General features: G+C 44.2%; 1 protein-coding gene across 3 annotated transcripts in view; it reads left to right on the forward strand.

The window, feature by feature from the left end:
* The first annotated feature begins 477 nt into the window (after positions 1–477).
* Positions 478–23,979, forward strand: part of AURKA (aurora kinase A) — a 32,515-nt gene continuing 9,013 nt past the window's right edge. Inside the window, exons 1-6 of one of the 3 annotated variants that reach the window (XM_069243610.1) lie at positions 478–719; positions 1,840–1,892; positions 5,782–6,097; positions 9,170–9,230; positions 11,615–11,806; positions 19,065–19,203. In XM_069243610.1, coding sequence (XP_069099711.1) covers positions 1,842–1,892; positions 5,782–6,097; positions 9,170–9,230; positions 11,615–11,806; positions 19,065–19,203 — 759 coding nt within the window. In that variant the 5' untranslated portion in view covers positions 478–719; positions 1,840–1,841. Of the gene's footprint in view, positions 720–1,489; positions 1,600–1,839; positions 1,893–5,781; positions 6,098–9,169; positions 9,231–11,614; positions 11,807–19,064; positions 19,204–23,979 lie in introns of those variants that run through there. The other 2 variants (XM_069243609.1, XM_069243611.1) reach the window with 2 other exon arrangements.

The following is a 23,979-nucleotide window of genomic DNA, read 5'->3' on the forward strand; positions in this document are numbered from 1 at the left end:
ATTTTTGGCTTTGTCAGTTATTATATAACTTTGTGGCAATGTGTGTTGATACTTTTAATTGGAATCTACACTCGTCTAAGATGGCCGCTAACAGGTTTATCAAAAGTTGCTCATGCAGTCACTTCGTGTTCCTTTTCTATGTCCATAAAGAATTTAAAAGAAATGGATGCTTTCTCCAAATAGTGTATGCCTGGAGTTTGAATTGTTTATGAGTTATCAGACATTGCGTCCGTAAGACCCTCTGCAGCGCTGTTTTGAAAGAGCAGCACCTGAAGGTAAGAGCACAATGTAGCCGGTTGCCTGTCCCATGTCTCTGTCGGCTGCGGAGCTGGTAGCGTTTAATGCGGTTTGACGTCAGGCTTCGTTTCTAGTTGCTCCGTAACGTGCGTGTTCCTCTCGTTAACCAATAGGCTCGAAGTAGGATTTCCGAGGTGGCCAATCGTTGACGGGCACCAGTTTAAAGGTACTTAAAGCGGGCACTTTTGAATTTAAACAGAGCTTTGCTGGGCCTCCGGTTGCGGTGCGTCCTGGATAGAGGCAGCGGACAAGGCGCGGCCATCTTCCTTGTTCTGTGATCTAAATTTTGGATTAAACTGCAGATCAAGATTCGTGGTTTGAAGTTCTCTCAAGCGTCGTTGTAGCCTGCTTGTGAGTAGTGTATTGGGTGTTGGAAGACAGCCGGAACACATATGTGTACCCACCTTCTAGGCATTTTAGAGGTACAGAAGAGCATTGGTGCTTCCTATAAATGATTAGATGGTAGAATACCAGGTATTTATCTGGTTATTAATTGAAAGTGTAGTTTTGGAATTGTTTTGATTCCCTTTGAGAGCACAAATGGCAACATGGTCTCTCAGTCGAGAATGTTAATTGAAGGCCACGGGCCTGATAATGTTATTTTCTGCTCAGTGGTGATAATTCATGGTAGTTTACTACTTTTTTTTTTTTTTTTTCTTTCTTTTAAGTTTGACAATTTACGTAGTTGCTTCATTCGATGTACGATAGGCGGAAGCAGATTACGTCTGGATAGCTAGACTACCAAATTCCATAGATATACGTTCGAGCATGTATTCCAGCCTACCTTTTCTCTGCATACCGGTACTCGAAGTCCTGATTTATAGTGGGTAAAGCAAAACTTCACGCTACGGAAAGTATAGAAAAGTCTGAGTGGAACTGCTAGTTTCACGTACACTAGCGGAAATGGGGACGAGTGTATTTTCCTCTGATCCCGATTGCATATTTTCTATCACAGGAGCTTCTCGCTTTCTCCCATAGTAACGCGCACTGGAAGGGACGCGGTGTCCATGGTGAGCCTCCTTGATCTCACGATAATTATTTCCTTTATACTGGTCATCTCGCCACTCTTGCTGCCGTTGGACCCACCTTTTATAAAAAATCGTTTGTCTAGGTTCTTATATGGTCATTCCTTAAGACATGCGTTGCCGTCCCTCCACTATACAAAGTGCTGGAATGAACGCTGTCCCCGGGGCACGTAACAGGAAGCCGTGTCATCGGGTTTGGCAGTTCGAAACACATTGTCAGATCTCCTAACAGTTCGAGAAGACTGTTTTCCTGCTCGACAGCTAAAACTACTGAATGGTAATGAAACTACGTTTCTTAACCGGGGGCAGCAATCCGTGGAAACACTAAAGAGCGTACTTGTTTTAAAATAGCGCCATGATACATTTCCTGGCTCTTAAAATCATGCTTTATGAAGTGCATCTGTCGTGCTCCTTAGCTGCCTTGCTTAGCTGGTGATTTCATTCCGTGAGAAAGTCTGTGTATCTAATAATCTTCATAGCTTTAGGTAGCCTAAAATGTTTCTTTTACATTTCATAGGAATGGACCGACATGGCAAAGAAAACCAAAATGGAACTACCGGCGTTGTCAAGGTAATGCTAAATTCGTCCCTTGTGGGTCTTTACTCGTAACTACTAAAGAAAAAGCTTACACGATTTCGGGGCAGTGTGGGTATATCGTCCCTCCTCTCAATACAACGGACCGTGGTGTATTAATCCCTAAGCGTGTTATCGCATTTATTGTTAATGCTTGAAAAACGTTAATTTTTTTTTTTTTAATCTACGCACTCTTGCGGTTTTGCACTGATTCTTTCTGTGCACCAAATATCCCTGTCAGCTCGGTAATGCTAAAGTATTGGTTTTCCAAGCTCATATTTTGCAGTGAGTACGAAGTCTCCAAGCGTACTCGCTAGTTTACGTTTAATGGCTGCGCGCGCCTCTAGCAACTCCTACGAAAAATCTACATACAACGAAGGCATACACTTCATTGTCACTCATGTGTTGTCTTGACGGTAATTACTTCCGGTATACTATTATATGATGCCATTCTTTTATCGGGTATTTGAGGCCTAGTGTACACCCTTCAAAATAGTTAATCATGTTGCATTGGTAATTGGTCATTTCCTAACATTTGGTCCAGTTTTCTGGTCTTAAAGATCGGTGTTTAATGGAAGTAATTTTTCTTCCAGCAGCATTGCTGCCCTAATTTGTTTTTAGCTTTTTTTTTTTTATATATATATATATATACATACACTGCGTGTGAGAAAAGGCTTCTTTTTGACATGATTAGCCCCCGCTTTTTGCCTGGTATGTGATGTACCTTAAAAGAAGTTAATAATGCTCAGAGCCCCTGCAAACCAGGCTCACTTAATGAGTGAACAGAGCAGCCATTTAATACGTATACTGGACACTGGTTAATACAAGTTTCACACCTACATGATGGCCGCTCTGAACCTTGGGTTGTTTGGTATCCAACAACTCAGAATGAGCGTTCCAAACTGGAACCAGTATTGGTTCTGTTAACAGATGTACCTAGGGGTCACCTTGCAGGTACCTCCTGCAAAAGCTAACTTCCCTGGCATGGATGCTGACCAGCCTGTCGCCACCAGACACATCTGCACCCCTGGGGTGAGAGCCTTCTCTCCAGGATGCAGAAAAAGCTCTTCCTGGGTGGAGGCACTAACACCAACTCCCTCGCGACTGTGCACTACTCTTTGGTGAGCTTCAAAGGGTTTACCGCCTTTGATGTGCATCCTCCAGGCCTGCTGCTAGCAACAGATATCCATCCCTGTTGCAAACACTCTCTTTTGGCTAGAGCAATGGTGGGACGCGAGGGGTGGGCCTACCTAGCATGCACTACCCCTATGGTGTTGCATGTGAGGTGGACTCTTTATTTCCTTTTCCTCCATCTTGGGTGGAAGGAAAATAGCTAATCGGGTGTAGGGAAATGACCTCTGTCCGCAGTAAGTGATCACTTACTGGGTGTGGCCACCCTAAGGTAGATGACCCATTGGTCACTACCAGGTTACCCATAAAACACCCGCTAAATACAGTTTATTGGGCATCCCTAGACCAAGAAGTCAAATTCTACAGACTGAAGACCAAGGAGATTTAAGGCACAAGAACTGTGGACCTGCGGCTTCAAAAAGTGCCAAACCCTGCAGGACCTGACAATCTCCAGTGAGGTGCTGCTGGACAACTGGAAAAACACTAAAGAACCTCAGAGGACCTCCCGGCAGAGAACTCCATCCAGAGTGGATTTACCACTCTAACTCCACAAGGAATCAACAAGCCATTGAGGTCCACTTCACTGATGGACTGCTAATTCCAGAACCGGACACCGCAGCCAGACCAAGCTCCACACAAAGTATGCCAAGTATGCCAAGTCTGGTGGCACTGTACCCTTCAGCAGCCAACTTCAAACATCCAGAAAAACAACCCACATGGCACTGTAAAAAGGACCAGGAGGTAGTCCAAGTCAATGGACTTCTGAAACAACCTAGAACTGCAGCCATAGTGCCCTGTTGTCCTGCAATTGACCCATGAACTGACTTACCTCCTACTTCCACTTGCCTCCTTGTGCACAGCTCCTGGCTCACTGACTCACTCTGCACCTTGCCTGCCTTGTCAGCAGGACCATCTGTAGAATCCTACCTGCTGATTGTTTCCCTTCTGTCCAGCATTTGAAAATGGCATTGGCAAAGCAAATGATCTTGCCTATGAGTTATCTGCATTGTCATTGTTCTTTAGTCAAGAGGTCCGCTAAAAGAAAGCGCTATGGCAGTCTGTATCATTACTTTAATTTTCTCCCCTGATTCCTCATTGAGGGAAGACTGACACTCGGGTGGCGGAGAGAACGGGCATGAGGGATAGGGGTTGCACATGGTCAAACGTTCAGAAGGAGGGGCAACCATGTGGATAGGCGCACTGAGGGGAAAAAATATACTAGGGGTACAGCTGAAACAGTGCTTAAAAATTAAAGTAGCACCTAGAAAGAGTGTAAGCACTCAAGTACAGCATCAGTGCTGTAGAGGGGATATTAACCTAAAGGATCAAGCTAGTGAGCGACCTCTAAGCTCCCTGTAAGGTAACAATGTCTTCTGAGGCATTGTACATGTGCAGTCTTAGGTGCAACACATAAAAATTAAGTGATTTGAAGGGGAGTAGCTCACGGAGGGCAGGTTTAGTTTTGGGCATTCGAAAAATCTGTTTGAACGCCACGCCCTCTGGCTTGACCTTTTGAGTTCAGCTGAAACCTTTGCAGCTGATATTGCACCATGTTGAGCCAGCCGGTTCTATCTTCAGCACCAAACCCTTTCGCACTGAAACACATCCCTCTCCGCAGCCATCAAAACCTGCTTAAAGGTCTTACCCTAGCATTCCTGGAACTGGTTCTCCATATACTGCATGAGAGTTTCCAAATGCTACTACAATCTTTTGAAGCCAGTCAACAAGTGACAGTCAGAGCTGTCATGTGCCTACTTGGTATGATGGCATTCTGCAGTGCCATAATGCCACATGCACAACTGCGCGCACACACATCTGCCACAGGAATGTCTATCATAGCAGTGGTCTGTCACAGACAGAGGATCTAGTGTTGATTAGATAGCCACACTTCTCGCTCTCTGTAGTAGTGGAACACAAGCAAGCTGTTAAAAGGGCAGCTTTCCCCCCACCCACACCGGATTCCCCAACTACACCCACAAACATAATCCTGACATGACTTGTCACGGACATGCTTGGGTGCTCACTTACAGAATATCACCCACCCTCAGTTGTGGGAAGGGCTTTTCATGGTATGTACTATGATGACCGAAATCAAGGTTTTTGTGAAACTAAACCACTTTTTTGTTGCTTTTTTGCAGCCTCACAAGTAAAGCCAGTTTCCAAAACTGGCATTGCTAAGTGGATAGTTGAATGAATGCAGACATGTTAATGAAGCCAAAAGGACATTACCTACACCTCCTAGAGCAAAATCTATTTGTAAAGTAGGGGCCAATATCTCTATAGCTGAGCTATTTAAAGCAGCTACATGGTCCACGCCACACACTTTCACTAAGCATTATTTTGTGCATGTTCTGGCTGGCCAACAAGCAATGTAGATCAGGCAGTGCTAAAGACTCTTTTCCTAACTGCAACACCCACAGGTTAGCTACTGCTTTTTGGAGGGCACTGCTTTAGTCTATGCAAAGCATGCATATCTATAGTCACATGCCATCAAACAGAAAATGTTACTTACCCAGTAAGCATCTGTGACTTGGAAAAGATTTAGCCCACCTGTCACTGTTACCTAAAGGTTTGCCTACACAGACTCTTTATGGCTAATTGGATTGGAAATTTTAATAGTGAAGTATGGTATGCCCTACTTCGTGTTTATTTTTTATTTTTAACGAGCACTCTTGCTCAAATTAAAATTTTGTAATTTTTAATATACCAATTCGGTTTTAAATGCTTTTTCCTAATATTTGTGACTTCTTTTCAGAGTATGCTTCCAGCTGGCGGTGATGCAAAACGTGTACCTGTGACACACAAGCCTCAAAGTAGTGGGCATAGTGGGGCCCTTCCACCACAGAGGATCTTATGTTCATCAAATGGTGCCCAGCGTGTTCCATCACAAACTCAAAAGACTGTCTCTGTCAATCAGAAGCCTTCTGTTCAACAGACAAAAGTGACGCAAAGCCAGCAGCACTCCAAACCAGTGACACAAGTGCGACCTCAGCCTTCCCACTTGGTGACCCCAAATCAACAAGCATGTAGACCACCTTCAAAGACAACAGAACAGGAACAGCAACAACCTAGTAAGTATTCTTGGGCTGTTTAGATTGCTGTAAAACTATGCCTGCTTTCAAGCAAATGGGAGCTAACTTGAGTTCTGGGTGGTGGTTGCTGGTAATTTTATTAATAGCAGCATAGTCTGCGTCCAAATGAGTGCATGTGGTAAACTGAGGTGAGCAAATGACAATAAGCGCCCAAAGGTGGCTAAAAGATTTTGTATCACTCTTGAAAGTCAAGAGGGTGTCTAGATGTCACTCTTTCTACAGGTGTAGAGGAAAAAAAAATCTACTCTCCCACCCATATAACTGTCACCACTATCAAACCTTCCTGTTTTTCCCATCAGTCTCCTTAAGGTCTTGGCATTACTTATGTTCTGAAGAGTGAAAAGGAACTGCATACGTGAATCGAGCAGAACAGCTGAATTCTATTCGTATTAATTGGGTCTTATCCATTCAAGAGCATGAACAGTAATTTTAACACTGATAGTCTACTGAAAAGTATGCATCTTTATTATGCCTTTATAACTGCAAGGAAAAGCGTGCTAAAACAGATTTATGATGGCTCTAGTGGCTTGAAAAATTAGACATCCAATGTGTGGGAGTGTTGCCTGCAAGTATCCATTTTTTGCTGTTAGTGTGTTAAATAATGGTGATGGGATTTAGTTTGATTATTTTTTATTTTTTTGCTTCTCATTTAAGTTCTCGTGTTTCCCACTTCATGCATGTTAGATTTTACAGCAAATTGCCAGATGTCATTTGAAGTAGACTCACAGGAACAGCCGGAGAGGCTTTTTCTTTAGGAATAAAGGTTGTCATTGTGGCAATACATGTTGAGAATGAAGCGTTTGCTGGTTCCTTCTTGAGCTGTGACTTGCATTTGTAGTTGGTTAATGGAATGCTTACTGTAGTGGGTGGTGAGGGACTGGGATTGTGACCACTTTTTGGGTGTACACTTGTACATCAAAAGTGTAGGAAGCTGGCCGTGTGTGTGGTGGGTACCTTAATTACTTAGACCATATACCAGGTCTCCCCTATAAGTATAGTGTAGGCGGTGTCTAGAAGGCAGGCTCTCTACAGGTAGCTGTGGATGACCAGTCAAGGCTTATCTAGGAGATACACAAAGCTCCTGCAGTATCACTATAGTCGCATAGCACTTACACACGTGAAAGAAAACTGTTAACATAAAGGTACTTTATTTTAGTGACCTAATTAACAAAATGTACTAGAGATGCAACCCTCAAATAGGAGGTAACACACTAGATATATATGCTAATAATAAGAAATAGACATTGAAAACAATAGAAAATAGTGCAAATGAGGGGGTAGGCCTAGGAGGACAGTCAGCAAGACCCAGGAGAAGAGGCAGCCCCCACTGGAAGAGGAACCTGGAGTCTCAGAGGAGCCCACGGAGCACAACTGGATAAGGGTCCCTTGCTGCATGAGAAGCACGCAGAGGGCTGTGCGTCACAGGAAGGAGTGCTGGGGCTATACAGAGCCTGAAGATTCCTTGGAGATACCAACAAGCCTTGGTAGCTGCAAGAGGTGCAGGGGGGTACTGTCCCTCTTGGGAAGGCAAGAGCTTACCACCTCTGATGTTGGTCAACTGGCAGAAGGGACCAAGAGGACTACTACGGGCCACCACCTGTGATACAGGATCCACGCAGCTCAGGATGAGAGGAGATCCAAGCAGCTGGTTGTTAAAGTTGTTGCCTGCAGAAGTGGGGGAGTGACTCCTCCCTCGAAGGGAGATTCCTTCTCGTGCAGGCTGAAGATTTGATGCCCTCCGAGCCGGGGGAAATGCTGCAGAAGCTGGAAGGAGTTGTGGAAACAATGTTGCAAGCAGAGACTTCCTTGTGGATGCAGATTGTGGGTTCCTGGAGGGTCCAGTGGCTAGAAGCCGAACTAGTTTGCAGAGGAGTCCTGCTGTAATCTTGCAAGCTGAATCTGAGGGCCCACACGAGATACCTTAAATAACACTGAAAAGGGAATTGGCCACTTAGCCAGATGTCCCAGAGGTCCCTGCCACCCTTGGATTCAAGATGGCAGCACCCAGGGATCCTCTGCAGGAGCTCTGGTCACCACCCCTAGGGTGGCGATGGACAGGAGAGTGGTCGCTCCCCTTTACAATGTCCAGTTTCAAGCTGGAGCAGGGACTAGTGGCCCCTGAACCGTTGTAGACTGGTTCATGCAGAGGGCATCTAATGTGCCCTCCAAAGCATACCAGTGGCTTGGAGGCGACTCCTACCAAGCCATGCAGCTCCCATTTCCAAAGTCCATGAGCATGGACCTTGTTTGTGGGGGCACCTCTGCTAGTGCAGGGGTGCCCTCGGACAGGGACTTGCACCCTGCCCATGGGCTAGGAGGGCCTATCATAGGGGTGATGTGTAGTGAAAAGGGTGCATGCACTCCCTCATGCAGGCTGCAATGGCAGGCCTGCAGATACACTTTGCATAATACATGCAGCAGCCCATGGGGAATACCCTAGTACCCTCTGGGTACCATATACTAGGGTCTTGTGTGGGGCCACCAGTATGCCAAATGTGGGGTTGTGGTGCAGTTGGAAGGACTGGTGTAGAGACTTTATTCCCTCGGCATGTCCCCCCCCCCCCCCCCCCCCCCCCCCCAACACGTGTATTTTAGGGGTAATGGGTAAATAGGGTACTCATTATTGCGGTGTCTGCTTTACCTGATTTCTATCATAGTTATGTATTGTTGTTGGTCTTGCTATTAAGACTGGTGTGGAGGCAACCCTGCATCCCTTCAGATCACCTAGAAACACGGAGGATGGTGGTGGGGAATATTGAAGATATGCCATCTCTTGGGTTTTAAGATGGAAAGTTAGGTCATTATCCTAGTATGCTGCTAATTTGTGGACCTAAAGGCTCTAAATGATCAGCGCACCACAGCTAGTTAGCTAAGAGCTAGTAACCTTGGAGTAGCATACCAGTTTGGTGACCAACCTGATTCTTCTTAGGCCTGTGTTTAGAAAGGCAAGGACCACCTTTTAAGCTGCTGAAAATAAGGCATGGTGTCATGATGCATTCTGAGTATTATACGTAAAGCTTTTTAATGTGAATTTGTATTCTCTATCTACAGCTAAAAATCACAAGCAAGCTGACCAGAAAGGCATTGACCCTCCTAGTGAACAGGAAAAAAAGTAAGTGACTGGCTTTATGCTTATACAGAAGCTCAAACATTTTTATTTTGACAGATCTTTGATAGGCTGGTATCTACTCACAATTTTTAAAACTCACTGGTTTGGAAGTGGTGGTTATGGCTGTGGATCATTGGCTGTTGTACAAGAAGACTGAGGCAGGGAAGAGAGATAAAGAGCACATGGGGAAGTATTAAATCTGATGTCAAAAGGCCTAAAAATGCAGAATGTTTTTGTGCTTTTGATTGGGGGAGGGAGGGTGTCTGAGAATGCATGGGTCAATTAGAATGTAGTTATTTCAAGCTTTCTTTCAACCCCACCCCCTTAACATACACACACACACCCCTTGAAAAGGCAAGTCATGATAAACTCTGTTTAGGTTTTCCTCCGCTACCAGTATAAACTGGCACAGAAGTCACCAATTGATAGTAGGTGCCTACCAAAGTCTCAATGTTAAGCATTCAAGCCATTCTTTACAGCATCTTAAGTCTGGGCGAAGCAATGTCACATACTATACCATGGCCCCGGCAAAGTAAGTGTCCCTTAAGAACTTGGGGGTTGTCTGAAGAGGATGGGGATCCAGTGCTTCTGATGTGGAAAAGAGTATATTTAATAGAGTGCATATATAGCAGAGGGTGTCATGGTGCGACCAACAAACTGAAACAAGGGGGGACAAAAAACCCTGCTATCAGATTTAAAAAAATAAGTTTTGAGCTTTTTTTGTTTTCCTCAAGCTGGAGACTGAAACAGTTCTTCAGATCTTCTGGAAGAGTTCCACTGTTAAGGTAGACGTAGCTTCATCCACAGGACATCCAAAGGGGCTTTCTTGGACTGTGGAACCAGGAAATTACAAGGCAATGATTACTTCAAAGGACTTGCTGGACATTCCAAATGAATGTATCTCTTAGCTATTTTGGTCCTAGACCATGTAGTGCTTTACACCCTACATACAGCACTTTAAAATGGATGCACTTGTGTACAGGAAGTAAATGCAATTGGACCAGGGCCTCTGAATCGGACTGGTGTTGTGGGATTCCTAAAAGGAGTTGAGCTACGGCCTGTTGCAAAATCTGAAATTTAAGTAGCTGCTTCTGAATGTCCCTATATAATAGGGCATTACAGTAGTCCAGTTTTGCGGAAGTGAGTCCAGTGATTTACTAGCTTCCTCAACTATACAGGAATTGAAGAAAGAACCTTTCTAAGTGTTTTCAAAGCGAGAAAGCAGGAAGAAGTGTCTGAATTAATTTGTTTAAAAAATGACACTCGCCAAAAAACACTAGACTTAACTTTGTAGACTGCTACAGGATGATTGCCTGGATCTTGAGGCCACCAATCTGGGGACCAGAACGAATTGTTCCTAGCAGCAACACTTCAGTTTTTAGTTTGAAAGTTATTGGCCATTCAAAGACTGATCTGGTGAATACAGCTGAAACTGAGATGTGAGCACTTGCTGAAGGTCTGAATGCTAGTTTCCTGAAACGCCAACTTGCATGTCGTCAGCATAGCTCACTACAGAATACTCAAAGTTTTCGATCAGAGGACATCGGGGGCCACACAAATTTGAAGACTAACAGGTCACCAAAGTCCTGTGCTCCAGGCGTCAAGACAATGGAACTCACAACCCTAGACTCTGAAAGGCTTTTGATGTTTGAGAAAAAGCAGCTGAGCAGTTGGTAATACACAAATCCCAGCTGGAAAAGGAAATTGTGGAATTACAGTAGAGAAAACAGTTGGGTCCCATATAAGATTTTCTTAGGTGCAGGCAACTATATTTTCCAGGCAAAAGTACACTAGCTTTCTTGGCGAATGTTTCAATTAGTGATATGTGCATGGTCATTAATTAGCTCATTCACAAAGTTGTGGATATCCATGCAAACCAGAGGGCACCGGTGACAATTTTCTTTAACACTTTTTTTTTTTCTAACTCCCATTTAAAACCCACCCTCTATATGTACAGATTAAGTCGAGGAAAACATCCACAATGAAAATGCTAGCTGAGCCAAGTTGTGCAGGTTTTTTTTTTTTGACTCTCCTGCAGCCCACTTGCCTCCCAGTAAGTGTGTGGGTAACCTAAAAGAAGAAAGGCCAGACCAGGTCACTAAGAATCTGGAGGTGAGAACTAAGATGTAGGGCATTAAATTTCATTTAGGACTGAGCATGGGGGTAAATGGCAGTTATTGCTCATTGCTCAATCAAGGTTGGCAGTGTTGCTGTGTTTTTTTTTTTTTTTATTGGGTTGTATGTCACTTGCTAGGGTAGTTGTATGCATTTTGAGTGTCTCGTTTTGGGTCAGGTTACTTGATAAAAGCATGGTCTGAATGTACTCCACATTTGTCTTTACTCTTCATTAATGGTAACAATGTTGTACACCCCCCACCCCCTTCTAGAAAACAATGGTGTTTGGAAGACTTTGAAATCGGACGTCCATTGGGTAAAGGAAAGTTTGGCAATGTGTATCTTGCCCGTGAGCAGCAAAGCAAATTCATTTTAGCATTGAAAGTACTCTTCAAATCTCAGCTGGAGAAGGCAGGAGTTGAACATCAGCTAAGGAGAGAAGTTGAAATTCAGTCTCATTTAAGGTGAGTTGCCTAGCTTATTCCCACCTCGTTTAGAGGTCTCTTGAGTGATCTTTGTATTGGTGTGGAGAGTTTATTTTAATTTTTGTTCTCCTCCCCCCTGTATTGTCTAAAATACACCAATAGACCGCATCAAGCGGGAAACATCAGATTAAGGAAAAAAGACCTTTATTTTGGCCTTCTGCCTGAAGTTGCCTTTCCTTCAATGGGAGAAAAGCATTTGGATCCACTTTTTTTTTTTATCTCCCATTTTACTCTTAAAATCTTGGCATGTGTTACACGTATGCTTAAGTGAATGTAACTGACATTAACATTTTTAACAAAAGACGCAGAGCTAACCAACTTGGGCCCCACCCTGCACTGCTTGTGAGCTCTTAAATTAACTTGCTTACGAAAGTATAAAATTGGTCAGGAGAATGAGATTTTGGGGGGGGGGGTGAGATTCCCTTGGTGGTGGTTGCTTGCTCCAGCTGCTTGGCAAGAGGCTGTGCTGCAGGATCCTTCTCATTCTGGCAGTGGTTGTAGAAGTTGGCAGGCAGTGCCTTCACCTGCCACCTAGATTAGATGGCCTGCTCGTAGCTGGGATTCTGGCGTGAGGCTTCTGATTTTCTCGGAGCGTAGCTCGGGGGGGGGGGTGGTTAAGGCAGCCTTCTTGACAAGGGTGAAATAGTTGAGACCGAGTGTGGGGGTCTTTGATGGCCCTGTGACCCAAAGTGAGAAAGTGGGCAAGCCAGTGAGCCCTTGAAGTCACTTCTGGAGATATCTTTGAGATCTTTCCTGCAGGGCAGAGGTCGGCCCCTATCAAATAAGTCTCTGCTCCAGACAGCCAGTGGGAGATAATTGGCCCTCTTGAGTGGACCCCACCCCTTTCCCTTTGAGAGGCAAGTGTGAGATCCTCCCATCCCTTTCCCAGGAAGACCATCAGTAAGCAGATATGGCTATGTATCCTGTGTTGTGGGTGTCTGAAAGGAATGCACAAGTGCAACTGTCACCCACGGCAAGCCAGAATTGTATTGGAGAAGCTGTAGGCTTGCAGGGCAGTGAATGCAGATAAATGTTAACTTGATAAAAGTGGCATTTATAAAATAATAAATCCAACTTACCAGTAAAGAGATTCTTGCCATTCCAGTGATACCCTGCCCGTTGGCCTCCCTTGGGCCTGCATGAGGGGTGTAGGTCTTGGCAAGAGGTTTTACATTTCAGGTCTGGGTGGCAGTGGTACTGCACACATACTCCTACAGTGGCAGGCCTGAGATGTTTTCAGGGCTATATAAGTAGGTGGCACAACTAGTACTTCAGGTCCACTAGTAGCATTTAATTTACAGGCCCTGGGGCATATGATGCACTACTCTACAAGGGGCTTAAGGTAAATTAAATGTCAATTGTGGTTACTCCAAGGTTATGTTTTAGGGGAGAAGTACATGCACTCTAGCTTGATATGATACACCACTGTATCTCTCCTCCACTGTAGGCTGACTCCAATTGAGGATCCTCCACTTAACCCTACTGCAATCTAAAGCATGTTACTCCACTGACGGTCTCTCACCGACTCTTGTTTAAACACGCCAATCAACTGTACAGTTTGCAGATTCAATCTGCTATTTGACTCCACTATGAGACTGTTAATACATTGACAACGTACTACTGTACAGTATACTACTCTATTACAATAATCAAGTCTGACAAGACTTTAAACCACTGTACTGTAAGTCACTCCACATAACTCCACTTACGACTCGTATTTGAAGCACATAAAAAAAAAGATACATTGAAATTCAAGGGGGCAAACAAAGGTTGAAGCTTATAGTTAAAACTTCTTTTCCCTACACAATCCAAGTTTAAAATAAACAAACCTTGTAAATGAAAGTTATAACTTACTTTATAGTTCTTTTATCCACCACATTCAAATAAGTAGCAAACTGTAACTCAAAACCAACTAGTCACTACCATGCACTGGTTTCACAAATGATCCACCACTGTCTAACACTACACTGTATAAGACTCTGCCACTCTACTGCACACCGCTATGCTTGACAGCCATGAACTATACAAAAGGGTATAGTCAAAAGTTGAGGCTGACTGCAATGGAGTCCTGCTAAGCTACACTGAGCTGGAGGCCTCGTTTAAAATTTTACCTTCACACGTAAAAAATTCTTAGATTTTTTTTCCCACCAGGATGAAGTCACAGGTTGAGGCCAACCCCATTGGAGCCCTCTTCCGATAGACTGTGCGGGAAGCCTTGGTTAAGTTTCCCACCGTAAACTTTTTTGGAGGTTATCTTCCATGATGTCCTCCACATAAAAATCAGCTTGATGAGATGTCAAATTGCCTTTCTGTGAGCCGAGCCCCACCCCCTGTCAAATCCTGGAAGTCTGGTGCTCCGAAGCTTTTCAGCGGGACAAACCTGCAAGTGAGGTTGAATTGGGGTCAATGTTCCAAACTTTTGGCTGTTCTTCAAGAAGTACTTTTTGGGCCCCCTGTGTATTCACAGCTCAGAGTTGCTCCTTAGAGGTTGGGATTGCAATTCCCAGAAACCACCTGGTCAAATTCTTTAAATGACCACTGAACACTAGTCAGCTGGGCTGTTCTTGCAGGACTTGATGCAGGGGACTCTGGTCAGCCCCTTCGTACCAGTTGCTTACAGGGTGTCTCTTCTTTGGGTTCTACAAGTAATGTGACTTCCTTTTCTTAGTGAAGGCCCAAAGTGTGCAGCTGGTGCAGTCCTGAGTGGAGGCCAGGGGTCCAGCAGGGCAGTCCTTGTCTTTGTCCTACTGGGATCGAAAGTGTGGGGCAGCTCTAACATATTTAGACTTGCTCCTGGGGTGGAACGTAGGGGGAGCCTCTGTCAGTCATATGAAGACTGCCACCCTCTTGAGTGACCACTTCCTGAGAAGGGTGGCAAAAATTAAGGGAGCAACTTTCATCCAAAATCCAGGATGGCAGAAATTCAATCTTAGTTTAGATCTGGCTAAGTCCACCCATGGTTATGGCTTAGTTTCCCATAGCCCACCCCTTTGCTTTCCCTCCTTTGAAGTCCAGTGTTGCTGCTTGCCCTTGTAAGAAGGCCGGTCTTGAGTTGCTTGGGTTTGGGAGTGCCTGACAGTTCAGGCTGCGCTGTTCCTATTGGAGCAAGGTGATCTGGCTCAAACTGAGGTGGCGTGGTGGGATTGAACAGTGGTTTGGAATGCCATCACAAGCAGTTGCCAGAGCCTGGACTTATGGCAAGCGTTCCACCCACCACCTCTTTCTGGAGCATGTGTCCATTGGTCTGACTGCCCCTTCAGGAGAACATTCTGTGGCAACAGTATGGCTAGAACCTGCACAACCCACCCCTCAATTTTGGATACTGATTGGTGACAGTTGATTTTCAGACTCCTTACCCAAAATATTTGGTGATCTTCTGGTACTCTTAAGTCTGTATATTATGGACACTGGGAGAAGGTGTGTGTGTTGTAGCCAGTTTGCGGTATTTCTTCTGCGTTATCCTATCAGTCATCCCTCCAAGTCCCTTGTGATTCCTTATTTTGAAGGAACTGAAACATGTACTAGCAATACCTGCAGTGGGACTTGCCTAATGTGCTTGCTATTTCAACTTAATCATATTTGCCTCTTGGCCAACAAGGCAGTGTTCCTTGTTGCTATCGCCTCTGCTAGGGAAGTGAGCGGATAAAGTGTACGGTTGTTACACAATGCCTGGATTTAGAAGATTAGTTCGTCTATGAACAACAGCTGCTTATTTTTTTTTTTTGCCAAAGTTAGTTGCCACCTTCCCCCATAGTGTAATCCATTACTCTGCTGGCCTTTGTGTATACTCTTTCCCCGCCCCAAAATAAGCTGTCACCAACTTGACCCTAAGGGGTTCTTTGTTTGTACATCAAACTAGAGAATGCTGACAAGATCAGTTTTTTGCTTCTCTTGATTGGGGCAAAAAGTAAAAGCATTCCTGATAGGATGGGTACTTCACTTTGTGGGGTCCTGTTAAATGTCCTGGTCGTGCCAAGGACCCACCATCTAGAAGTGCTGTTGGTATTCGCTCACAAGAAATAGTTAGCCTCTATCAGAATAACTAGCTGCTTACCTTCAAGAATGGCTTTTCTGGTACAGAGAACTTGTGTGTGTTTTTTTTTTTTTGTTTTTTTATTTTATTTTTTTCCCTCTTTCCCCTTATCAGTCACAATCTGCATCAATTATTCCGTTGTCGAAGAAACCCAAACTGAACCTGTTAGATCCAAATAACTACACCTATTTCGAGACTGATATTTCCAGCCAAGCTTTTTGAAAAGTTTATGAACAGGCAGCTGGCTGCCTTTCTGCATAATAAACAATTTGGGTTTCACAAAGGCCACAGTACAGAATCTGCGCTAATAGTGGCCGCAAGGGTAATCAAGACATCAGTGGATAAGGGCAGAAATACTGAAAGTAGTCACATCCCATGTAGGTTATTGTAATGTATTATGTCAAAACCTCCCTAAACTCAATTCACAAACTACAGATACTTCAAAACTGTTGCTCAGATGCTACTAAAGGTACCTAGATTTAATGGTGTCTCTCAGGCCATTAATAGGCCTCACTGGTTGCCAGTGAGGAAGCATGGTGTCTTCATGGCCCAGTGCATTGCATGCAAGGCTCTGTATGGCGAAGGTCCAGTGTTCCTGAGGCAAAGTTTTAGATGATACGTACCAAGCCGGACTCTTTGGTACCAACCAGGTTATTGGCTGAACTTGAACACTCACAGGCTTTCCTCCTTGGGAGGTAGGAGCTTTGCACTGCACAGAACTGGAACTTGCTACTTGAATTAAAAAGGCTTCTTTGCGTTCATTCTGAAAGACTTTGGAAACTTGGCTCTTCAGTGAACAGTAATCGTAACTTGCTCTGAAAGGCCTTAACTATCTGGCTCTTAGCTTACAGTTTTATGCAGCCTATCACTAACCCGGTCACTTAGCTCCAATTCTCCCTGGCCCACCTCTCCCAGTTCTGTGGAATAGCCTTAGAGGGTTCATTAACATACAGATCTGAAACCTCTGCACTTCTGATTTCACTCTTTGCGTTTGACAGTGTGGAGATTAGAAAGAACTGATGTCCGTGTGCAGCGGTGGCAGTCTTATAGTTGCCACGTCACATTTGAAGCCTGACACAATCTTTCATTTTAGGGTTTGAAACCCTGTTATAGAAGCCACAAGGTTCGCAGCATGCATGTTTCTAGATTCCTATTCCATGCATTTACCGTTCTACCATCTGCTGGGACATAGTCTCTCCTGTCTTCCCCCACGCCGGAGTGGGTGTGGAAGTAATCGGGATATCAAGGTTGACCTCCGCTTTCAGCCATTTATCAAAAGCCTCTCAACCCACCCAGAGGACCCCACTCAAATGACAACCTCCTGCTTTCTTCCAGGATATGTTTAGAACATACATTTTCTAGGGGCTCCACTAGCAGTGGTGCTTTGAAAGAGGCAGTTTAATATTGATTCCTAGGTACAGAGGTCTGAAACACATCCTGGATCTCTTTTGAACCGCTTCCTTTTGGCAAAAAATAGATATGCTAGGCGTGAATCCTGTCAGACTTGCTTGTGACCTTTTGGAACTTACACTTGAACATTGATCTTAAAGGAATATCCTGCAGATTTTAATCCTTCTAGGATTCATACTCTACCAGAGATTCAGATTTTCCTCCTCAGATCACAGATTCTGGAATTAACTTTCAGTCAAAAACAGACTTATAGTTCTGTACATCCTTGAGTTAGTTGGGTTTGAGTGCCTTGGGCATCTCGATTCATGTGCCAGATCACAGCCCTTCAGTGATACCTGATAAATGTGTCCAATGCGTGGAGTCTATGCTCTGATGCAGACTTTAATGCACTCTTTGGATGTGCGCTTCTAGACTTGAGTTTCACTCCAGGTGAAAGACATGATCTTAATCTCACTCCTCCAAATATTTGCTGTGTCCACAGGTGGATCACTGCCACATTGTTCCAGATTAACTTGCCCACAGGGCCGTCCTTAAACCCACACATTTTCACTAATTGCATTTTTATCAAATTCTGTGGAAATATCCTCAGCAGTTGATTTATCGCTGTGGCTGGGTGAGGAGATTTGGGTGTGTTGCCCTGACACTCACTTGGGCCTCTTCTCCCATACACAGGGTGGACCAGCTTTTCACAAGTGTTGGTCTTTCATACCGAACCATGTGGATGGACTTGGAGTGTGGTGTCTTTAGAGGCCTTTGGCCTGCAATCTGAAGTTGGCTTCATTTGTGCTACCCTGAAACCATCTAAAAACCATTAAACAGGTTGCTGTAATTTGTTTGTTCAGCAGTGCCATTCAGAATGTATGTATAGTATTTATAAAGCGCACTGAACATTACTGGTTTCTTGGCGCTGCAGCAACTGGAAAGCAGTGGAGGAGAAATATAGAAGTACAAAGGGGAAGCCGTTAGCTCAGTAGCATAGACTGCTCTATCAATATCTGCTTCACATTAGCTGAGACCCTCCAGTGGGCATGTGTGATCTCCACTGGGGCCATGGTTGATTCCATGGCTCAGAATAAGGATTCCTTTAGTTAATATCTTCTAGGTGAGCCTTGTATTCATACTTGCTTACTTTACCTAAACTTACGTCCTGCATCTTGAGCATGCAGGTGTGTTGTAAGACTTCATTGGACAATAGGCCCTATTCAACCTTGCCTCTGTGTTTTGAGTCTCATAAGGTGGATTTTCTAGTAAGATGTATCCAACAGAAGGAAGTTATTTGACCTTGGCTAATGAGGGTTATGGTATCTTCTCTTCCCTCTCATAATCCCTTGATGGGTTGATGAAGAGATTAAGGGCCCTAAGAAATGTGCCACATGTTCCTTGATTTTGTTTTTAGGGCACTTTGATGGGGTTTTGGAGTAGCAGGAATTGCTCCACCGTAGTGGCACCTGTTTATACTATTGAGCTGTACCTAGAGAATATTTGTAAGAGGACACTTCAGGCACACTTATACTGAAGATAAGTAACTTTATTTTTTTTTGTTTGCAGTGGCTAGTTGTCACACCTAAATGAATGCACATACTCAGATGCTACAGAGATTAGTTGAATTTAGGATTGTGGATAAGGTGCTGGTAAAATAACAGTAAAGTTCTTCCAGCAGCTGTAGGGAATTGGGTCACGAGGTAAAGTGTAGTTAAGGGTGAGTAGAATACTTGGCCAGTGAATGAAATTATTACAATCTGAGCACAGCCCAGTTTTCCTCTTAACGCTTTTCATTAATCTGACTTCTTTCAGGCATCCCAACATATTAAGGCTGTATGGTTACTTCCATGACGCTACCAGAGTGTATCTTATTTTGGAATATGCACCACGTGGAGAGCTATTCAGAGAGCTCCAGAAAAATAAAACGTTTGATGACCAAAGAACTGCTACGGTAAGATATTTAACAATTTTGTGGTGTTCTCGGGTGAAGGGTTTAACGTGTCCTTCCCTGGAGTAAAGCGTGACTCGGTTGTCTCAGTAGTCTAGTCTGTTCTGACCCGGAATGGATTAGCCTCCACTTCATGGCATGGGTATTTGCTGGCCTATATCACTTTCGCTATGCCTACCTCCCCAGCCGAGGTCCCTGCTACTCAACTTTGCATGCAGTAGCATCGTTTACCTACGCAAACCCGACACTTGATTAAGTGCATGTTCTTGAATTGAATGGATACATACTCAACCAGTCTGAGCACGTGGTTCCCATGGATTTGACATTCCGCTGTGGAGGCTGCAGCACATCTGATTTGGATTGCCATTGTTCCCACTGTCTTTCAGTTTTGTCCCACAAAAACCTTATATCAAACACGCAGTATGTAGGTGAAGCCCACATGTGATGATGGTCTCTGGCATTACAGAAGTAATATCCTAGGTACTGGAGAAGTCTCACCCACATTTCTGTGGCATATTTTGACTGATCCGTTCCACTCCTGATAAAATAATGCCATCAAGGCAGCCTCTTCCTTAAGTGAAAAACTCTGGTGTATGCATGTGGGAATCTGTCATTAAAAATAGCTCTGTATAAACGCAGGAATTAACTTTATTTAATATTCACACGCAGCAGCGTTAAACAGTGGCTCAAGTGAGGAACTGGGGCTATTTTTTTTTTTTTTGTCGTGTTAGTGTTTCAGGCCTTCATCAGCTAGTCTGGTTTTGTCTTCTCCATCCTAGTATGTGCAGAAAGATGTCTTACCTGCAGGCTAGTTGAGTTTGACCCTACTTAGATAGGGTTAATGACCCGATGGTGTCAGTAGCTGGATACTTTCTGTAGTGAAACATTTGTCAAGAGTCCCATATACAACCTATATTCTTTCTGAGAATGGAGTGCATATCTCATATTGCTCCCTTTAGGCCACCGCACATCTTAATGTAGGTGTCACTATTCAGTCTTATGTTGTTGATCCCTTGCCTTGCTGGTTAGTTGGCTTTTAGAAGTATCCAACCTCTGTCGCGCAAAGGCCCCATTTGATAACACTGCCTATTGCTCAGTCCACAATAGCATATCGGAGTACTGTTTTAGATGAGCAGTGCATCTTGCAGAAGGGGTCATTAGTGAGCCCTAAAGTTGCTCTCAATTAGTGGAAAGTTTCAGTTTAACTGTACTATTGCAATAGATGGAATTCCCCCTCACTGCTCTAAATCAGTGGTTCCCTACCTGTGGTCCAGGGACCCCTGGGGGTCCGCAAAGCCTTCTCAGGGGGTCCGCGACTGCTTTGAAAAAATATTGACAAATTAGGTCCCCCAGCTTCCAGCAATGGCTCAGGTGGGGGTCCCTGGATTCCATTAATGTTAAAATGGGGGTCCACATAAATCAAAAGGTTGGGAACCTCTGCTCTAAACAATTTATATTTTATTTTTCCATGCCCCAAGTGCTTTATATAGACCAGTATTTGCTGTTGCTGAAAACTTACCTCAACATAGGTACATGTTTAGCCAGCTACCACATACTGTCTTTCTAGTTTTGGAATGGAGCACTCGGACGCTTTAATTCAATCTACATTAAACATGTGTCCAGTCCATTTTAATAGCTTAGTTATCTGAATTAGTCACATTTGTATGATCAGTAGGTAGATTCTTCCTCCTGGCATTTCCTACCACTGACTGTCATTTTGTGGTGTAAGCTTCAGTGGCCTTAAATCTTGAACAATGAGCAATCTGTAACGGACCTTGTTTTAGCACGATTTGAATATTTCAAACATTGGATTGGGTCTTGGACTTTTTCAAGAAAAGCTGGTGCCCTTTTGATTTGATATTAATGTAGCATTTGACAAGCATTTCAAGGAAGTTTTGAAATTAAAAACGTGTAGTGAGGATGCTAAAATATATTTTATTGGCTCTATAGTCTGCAGTCTATTGCAGTGGTGTCTTAAACCAAACCATGCAGTATAAAACACTAGAAAGGTTGAGCTTCAGGTAGGCAGTGGCCATTCTGGTTTGGATGATGTGCAGGCAGTGTTTGAATTGGTTGTCTGAACTAGCATCAAAACACACCAGTATGTCAATGATATACAACTCTACTCGGAGTTCTGTTACCTTCGAGTAGAGCACAAAGCAACTCCATGTAAAGGTTGAGACCCTGTGGGATTCCACAGATGGGTATCTGTTGGTGCCCATGTGAACAAACTGGCATTGGTTTGCAAAGGTGGTAGAAAAAGCAGTAAACTACCTTGCCAATAAATTCTATTCTAGACTCTAGGTGGTTCTTGCATTCGGTTTTCGAAATTCCCTTGTTGGGTAATAGTTACATTTGTCCTTCCTGTTGCTGTTATGGTCACGCCCTGGAGACTGACCTGGTTACATGCATTGTCTCCAGGTCGGGCAAATAAATTAGTTTCAATGTACTACATTTTTCTTTTGCCTCCTGTGGTGTTAATTTTTTAATTTTTTATTTGTTTTCCTCAGGAGCTACATGCGCACCTTTCCCTGTGGGTTCCCCCACACCTTGCTACATGACATATGCCCCTTCGAGCTTCTATTGGGCACCTTGTGTGCAGGTATTTTCTTAAGCCCGTTCTTGGCTTGTAGATAGCAGTGCTTCATTCATTTTAATACTCACTTTGTGGCTTTCCACACAACCTATCTGCCTTTAGATTATCATTTTGAATTAAAAAAAAAAAATTATTGGTTAGTGTGTAACAATTTCCTCAGTCCCAAAGTCGGGAGCTCTTATGTTATGCCACAACATAGCTAACTTTGTATTTATCCATTTTAGTTTAATTTGCAAACTTTCTCAGTATGTGTTTACTCTTATTTTGAACCTGTGAGATGTACATACTCCTGTTGAGCGAAGCTGTACAAAACTTATTTGCGAATGGCCTACTCTAGAGTCTGACGGGGAGAGCAAGTGAGGGACTGAGGAGTAGGATATCAAAGACTTCTTAACATTCCATTTCTTAAACTGATAGCCTGTTGAGCAACCATCTTCTGGCTGCAGGCAAAAGTAACTCTGGCGAGAACACCTTTCAAGTCTGCTCTAGGTGTAGCAAGCCCCCTGGTCGGATAAACACAGAAATTGCCGTCGGAGCACAATTGCAGTAATTGACACTGTTTACATTTTAGGGACAAACTCTTAGCTCTTCACACGGAGGAGAATGCAATTCCTGTCATCAGTTGGAAGGAACAAGACCATTACAAGGGCCCCCATTCTTAAACATGCAGGGGTTACCACCAATCTGTCTAGCTCAAGAGCGTATCGGGGCTGATGCAGGGAACAACCACCACCCCAGCACCACCACAAAATGCACTAGCTTTTGAGGAGGAACTCTAATTTGAGTTCCCCTTTGTTTAAAAAGCATTAATGATGATTTGGGGGGGGGGGGGGCATGCATGCTTCTTCAGCCAGTTTCAAATCCCTGCCTTATTTAGTCCATTTTGAATCAAACCCAGTAATGCCCATATGATCCTGGGGGAACCCCCCCCTAAATTATGAGTCCTTAGTGTTCGTGCTGCGAGGACCAGGTCAAACTGCCAAGGTGATCAGACCTTGGCCGATATTTAAACTTCACCATGGGGTGATAGTGCTCTGGGTTCACGTGCAGCCCTCTAAACCTTAAGCTTCTAGTCTTGGCACACCTAGTTTGGTTATGAGTGCTAGTGGATGAAATTCAAGGCTGTGGTCACACCAACCCAGGGGCTCTGCAGCATATATTTCAGGAATCCTGGCAGTTTTCAGTTTGTCGCTGGGATAGGAGGAAGGAGCAGGCAGTTATTTGAACTGTGACAGAGCTTAAAGTACAGTGAGCCCAAACATTATTGAATCTACTAGTGCTGTAGAAGTTCTTAACTTTGGAGACTAGTAGCTGCCTACCACGTTTCAATGTGCACAGAGATCCATTCTATAACGAGCTATGCTCAGGCACGTGGTCCAGGTCATGACAGGTGTGTGTGTTTGTGTTTGTGTTTGTGTGTGTAAAGAAATGGCTCCCTGTTGCAGTTACCCCCCACTTTTTGCCTGATACTGATGCTGACTTGACTGAGAAGTGTGCTGGGATCCTGCTAACCAGGCCCCAGCACCAGTGTTCTTTCACCTAAAATGTACCATTGTTTCCACAATTGGCACAACCCTGGCACCCAGGTAAGTCCCTTGTAACTGGTACCCCCTGGTACCAAGGGCCCTGATGCCAGGGAAGGTCTCTAAGGGCTGCAGCATGTCTTATGCCACCCTAGGGACCCCTCACTCAGCACAGACACTGCTTGCCAGCTTGTGTGTGCTGGTGGGGAGAAAATGACTAAGTCGACATGGCACTCCCCTCAGGGTGCCATGCCAACCTCACACTGCCTATGGCATAGGTAAGTCACCCCTCTAACAGGCCTTACAGCCCTAAGGCAGGGTGCACTATACCACAGGTGAGGGCATAGGTGCATGTGCACTATGCCCCTACAGTGTCTAAGCAAAACCTTAGACATTGTAAGTGCGTGCAGGGTAGCCATAAGAGTATATGGTCTGGGAGTCTGTCAAAAACGAACTCCACAGCTCCATAATGGCTACACTGAATACTGGGAAGTTTGGTATCAAACTTCTCAGAATAATAAACCCACACTGATGCCAGTGTTGGATTTATTAAAAAATGCACACAGAGAGCATCTTGGAGATGCCCCCTGTATTTTACCCAATTGTTCAGTGCACGACTGACTGGTCTGTGCCAGCCTGCTGCTGAGAGATGAGTTTCTG

This window comes from Pleurodeles waltl, chromosome 7 (assembly GCF_031143425.1).
Source record: "Pleurodeles waltl isolate 20211129_DDA chromosome 7, aPleWal1.hap1.20221129, whole genome shotgun sequence".
NCBI classification, from domain to species: domain Eukaryota; kingdom Metazoa; phylum Chordata; class Amphibia; order Caudata; family Salamandridae; genus Pleurodeles; species Pleurodeles waltl.